The sequence below is a fragment of the Drosophila arizonae genome, chromosome X, assembly GCF_054131065.1.
Source record: "Drosophila arizonae isolate 15081-1271.41 chromosome X, UAZ_ARI_1.0, whole genome shotgun sequence".
Classification (NCBI taxonomy): Eukaryota; Metazoa; Arthropoda; class Insecta; order Diptera; family Drosophilidae; genus Drosophila; species Drosophila arizonae.
In genome coordinates, this window is record NC_142927.1 from 19,513,657 (window position 1) to 19,518,867 (window position 5,211).

The window sequence follows — 5,211 nt, forward strand, 5'->3', positions numbered from 1 at the left end:
TATAAAGACACATATATACCTATGTATGTATGTATTATTACTACTTTTATATATATTTTAATTATTTTATTATTTATTTTAATTACTTATTATTTCTACTCTTTGAATTAAAGCAATAAATTGAGTATTGCTGTTTTTTTTTTTTTTTGCCAACTCTACTGAAAATTCGTTCAGTGTACATAGGCATATACATATAAATATAGATATGAACGTGCTCAGCCTTAAACAGTTTGCTGATTCAGCCAATTGGTAGAGGCGAACGGCAAATCAACCGATTTACATTATGCCAAATAGAATTTAAATTGAACTACTTGAATAGTTGAGCAGTTGAATAAATATATGTGTATATACAATATACTCGAAATGTTTGTTAAATATGAATTATTAATTTGATTTTTAATATCTTTATTGATCACTAATTGTAGCATAGAACTGGCTGTTAAGGCCTGCATAAAGCCAACTGGCTAGGCAAGTTTTCTGTGGCTCTGACTTGAGATGAATCTGGTTGTTCAACTTTGATCGCTGCTCGATCGTTTGCCTAACTCTACCCAATTACCCATTTCAGCTGGGATTAGCCATGAAGATACACTAATTATAAGCGCTAGCACGATCATTATCAATTGATCTATAAATGCGCGTGGGCCGATCGACACGCCCTGTCGCTATTTCGTAGCGCAGACCTAAGCTCAGCCGGGAAGAACCCGCGATCGGGCGACGAGTGCCTGAGACGTTGCTATATACGTATCGTTTAATGTTTTTTTTTTCCTTCTTTTTTTTTTTTGCAGTTGTCGCTTAATGGAAAGATCACCGGCAATCAAAACATTGGCGGGCGTTGCAATCGAGGCAAAAGAAAAAAAAAAAAAGAAAAAAATAAACCACACACAACACAACAGAACAAAACAAAACGAAACAAAATAAAAGACAACACAACAAAACAGAGCAAACAAACGCGAAAATAATTGCAAATAGAGCAAAAAGCGAGACGAGCTCATCGCAACAGCAGCGACGACCCCTTGTCAGCTGCTAGCCTATAAAAAGCGCCGGCCGGCAAGCCGAGCTCCACAGTTGATCCAAGGCGACTACGATGGCATCAGCGACGATCACACGGATTCTGCCAGCAGTGACGCTGCTGGCGCTGCTGCTCCATGGCAGCTATGCTGCCGACGAGGAGCCCATCTGTAAGCAAACTATCTGAGTATCCATATATATATATATATATTATACAGATCGTGACTAATACACACTTACATATATATGTACATATCTCTTGCAGATCGCTTGTGCGTGCCCCAAATCTATTTCAGTGATTGCCAGAAGCTGCTCGCCGATCCCTCGGAGGCGGGCATTCGCATGGAGTGCGTTGCTGGACGGGATCGTGTCGAGTGCCTCGAACTGATCGAGCAGCGCAAGGCCGATGTGCTGGCCAGCGAGCCAGAGGACATGTACATGGCCTATCATCGCAAGAACGAGGACTATCGCGTCATCTCCGAGATACGCACCCAGGACGACAAGGACGGTGAGTACGATCAATACGATAAGCAGTGCAAGTGAGTGAAACATCCAAGAGACAATTACAGTAACTAGTCTTATGAGACGATAATTGAAAGATGATAATAGATGGGTTAGCATAGAGAAAAACATAAAGTCAGCAGTAGATTTGGAGAAATCGAGCAATAAAAAATAAACATCGGACTTGTCTTTCGAAACCAAAAAAACAAAAAAATTAAATAAATAAATAAATAATAAAAATACGTATATGAAAGAGAAAAAGAAAAATATGGAAGAGAAAAAGAAAAATATAATAAAAGTAAGTTTGACTTCTTCAAACATCCCTGTAATAGAATCTTTTGTATTATTCTTTTTAACTAGAGTTCTTCATACATATTTTGATATACAGTTGAGTCTCGATAATTTGTAAACCGCAAAATCAAAAATCGTGATAAGTCGAAAAAAAAAAAAAATTCAATCCTTTTGAAAAAGATTTGTTCTCGATAATTCTCTATAATTTGATTTTCTGTGTATTCGATAAAAGAAAAAAAAAACAGATAATAACTGACCTCTTCGAACTATCGGGAGTCGAATGTATTGAAATTTATAATAAGTTATTTATATTAGAAATGGCATTGGGAAGAAGAAAATAGAGAAAAGAAAAATTAAAAGAAGCGATTTTCAGTTGAGTTCCCAAAATTTTCATGCAAACAGAATTTTTTAACTAATATGTGTGATAGTTTTTGAAACTGATGATATTTAAATTTAAAAAAAAATATTATAAGATTAAACAGAACTATAAATTTACTTTATTGTAAAGAAAATTTAAAAAAAGTGACTTTCAGTTTGAGTTCTTGAAAATTCCATATAAAAATAATTATTTAGAAAATCTATAGATTTTCGAATGAGTCTCAAATACAACGAAAACTTACTTGAAAATGCATATTTATGGCTCAAAATTACGCATAATTAAATTATATATAAATTATATACAAATATAATATACAAGGAATAGATATAATATAATAGACATTCAGGTCTAATGCTAGTTCTACGGCTGCCATAAAGGTCATGTGCTCAAAAACATTTTTCTGAAACTTCGACTTGTTTCTAAAATGATTCAATTTAATTTAATTAAATATTGTATTTTATTTTAATGATTTAATCGCAATGTTAGTACATTTCATATAAAATTATTCAAGGTTTAAAGTAGCTGATCTGCCTCAACAGATTTTTGATTAAGCAAACTCTTTTCTGATTCGACTCGATTCAAGTCTTTGCTAGGTTTAAGAGTTCCGAAACTCGACTTTGTTTTCTTACTCACTTATTCGCATTTACCTACAGCCGACTTCCGCTATGAGGGCATTATCCTGGTGAAGAAATCGTCGGCGATTCACTCGCTGAAGGAGCTGCGTGGCGCCAAGTCGTGCCACACCGGCTTCGGTCGCAACGTGGGCTACAGGATTCCGATTACCAAGCTGAAGAATACGAATGTGCTGAAGGTCTCGGCCGATCCGCAGATCTCGGCCACGGAGCGTGAGCTGAAGTCTCTGTCGGAGTTCTTCTCGCAGTCGTGCCTGGTGGGCAACTACTCGGCGCATCCGGACACGGACCGTCTGCTCAAGAAGAAGTACGCCAACCTGTGCGCCCTGTGTGAGAAGCCAGCTCAGTGCAACTATCCGGACAAGTACAGTGGCTACGATGGCGCCATCCGCTGCCTGGACAAGGGCCAGGGCGAGGTCGCCTTCACCAAGGTGCAGTACATCAAGAAATACTTCGGCCTGACCGGCGACGCGACCGCCCCAGCAGCCGAGGGCAAGCCCGAGGACTTTGAGTATCTGTGCGAGGATGGCACACGTCGCCCTGTCACCGGACCGGCCTGTTCCTGGGCCCAGCGCCCCTGGAGCGGCTACATATCGAACGAGCAGGCTGTGCACGGCACCGAGAAGCTTCATCAGCTGCAGTCGCGCCTCGAGCGCTTCTTTAACAATGGGCTGCACGCCGACAACCAGGCGGCGGCCGCCCACCTGCTCATCCAGCCGAATGCCGTCTACCACAGCAAGCAGGAGGCCATCGATCCCAAGGTCTATCTGGAGCGTGCCGGCTACAAGGATGTGATTGAGCGCGATGGCAGTGCCATTCGCAAGCTGCGCCTCTGCGCCCAGCGCGACGCCGAGTTCTCCAAGTGCCAGGCGCTTCATCGTGCCGCCTACGCTCGCGATGCTCGCCCAGAGCTGGAGTGCGTCCAATCCACCGACTGCATCGAGGCGCTGGCCAACAACAAGGCCGACATGCTGGTGGCTACCGCTGCCAGCTATGCCGATGCACGGGAGCACAAGCTCTTGCCGCTGGTCTTCGAGAAGCTGAGGCCCGAGGAGCTGCTCGTGGCCGTTGCCCCGCCCACTATCAGCCGCGACGACTTGCAGAAGGCGCCCATGTAAGACAGACAGATTGAGTGCGAGCGAGTGAGAGCAAGGCCTGAATTTTCGCTTCCTTTCCTTCTCTTTCCCTTTCTCAGTCACTTTGATGCCACCAGCGAGCGCGCTCGCCTGAGCGCCGCCTTGTTGAACAAGCGCCGCAGCCTGGATTGGTGCAAGATCGAGCCGAGCACGGAGCAGCAGCTGCTGATCGTGCCCGCCAAGCAGCTGGAGCAGCACAAGGACTGGCAGCTAGTCTGCCCCACCCTGGAGCGTCGTCCCGTCACCGACTTCACCAGCTGCAACGTGGAGGTGCAGCTGCCGCGCGCGATCTTCGCCCGCGCCGACACCACGCCCGTCGAGCAGGAGACCATCAAGCATCTGTTCGCCCTCATCTCGGACCGCTTCGGCGCCCACGGCAAGTTCGTCGATGTCTTCGCCCTCTTTGGCGAGTACCAGAAGGGCGAGCAGAATGTGCTCTTTGACGTAAGTGCTCCCCGACCTGCCCCGACCTGCCCCTAATGCAATCCGTTCATTCATCAATCGGTGTCTCTCTTCCCACAGGACAATGCTGGCGAGCTGGTCACGAAGCTGGAGAGCGACTACCAGAACGAGGCCATCTACAATGACCTACGCTGCGATGCCAACAAGATTGCCAAGCAGTAATCCAAGCGCCGTGGCATCTGCATATGCAGCCATTATCAACTATAGCACTATAAAGCATCGTTTTTTTTTTCCTAAATATATACGATTATTATGATAACCTAAGAGAACTTTCAATTGAGCTGACGGGCAGAAGCTGGAAAGGGGAAGAGCCTTCATAAAGTTCAAGATCTTTAATACAAAAATCTGCATATTTTTCCTCATCTTCTTGAGAAGCCTAATGAAAATGTCGAGATCGGAAGCTTCAGTTAATCATAACTGATTTATTTTGTCATATAACGGAATTTAATTGATTCAAATCAAAGTTTCCTTGATTACAAACCTCAGGGCGGTACTGTATATATGATCATTGTTGATCCTACTCTTTGAAAACTTACCATTTCTTCTTATACAGCAACCAGTTCTTTATGATCACAACCAGTTCTTTATGATCGAGAGAAAAGTGGAATACAATCCTAATTTCTAGACCTATCAAAAATGTCCCTCAGTTAATATTCACTCAGAAAAGCTCTCACGACAGTTCTAATTCCAGATCATGAAAACCTTCAACTGCTATTGAACAATCATGGGAGTTTTTCATATTTTGCGTTAGATTCCCACAGTTCAAACTAATCGAACCGCTTTAGAAAATATGAAAACATGA

General features: G+C 43.3%; 1 protein-coding gene across 1 annotated transcript; it reads left to right on the plus strand.

Moving 5' to 3' along the window:
* Positions 1–1,017: 1,017 nt before the first annotated feature.
* On the plus strand, positions 1,018–4,668 carry Tsf1 (Transferrin 1). The gene is made up of 5 exons (XM_018016627.2): positions 1,018–1,178; positions 1,274–1,516; positions 2,833–3,925; positions 4,007–4,391; positions 4,470–4,668. Exons 1-5 carry the CDS (start codon positions 1,085–1,087, stop codon positions 4,569–4,571), a joined length of 1,917 nt encoding a protein of 638 aa, XP_017872116.1. The 5' UTR covers positions 1,018–1,084; the 3' UTR covers positions 4,572–4,668.
* Positions 4,669–5,211: the final 543 nt, after the last annotated feature.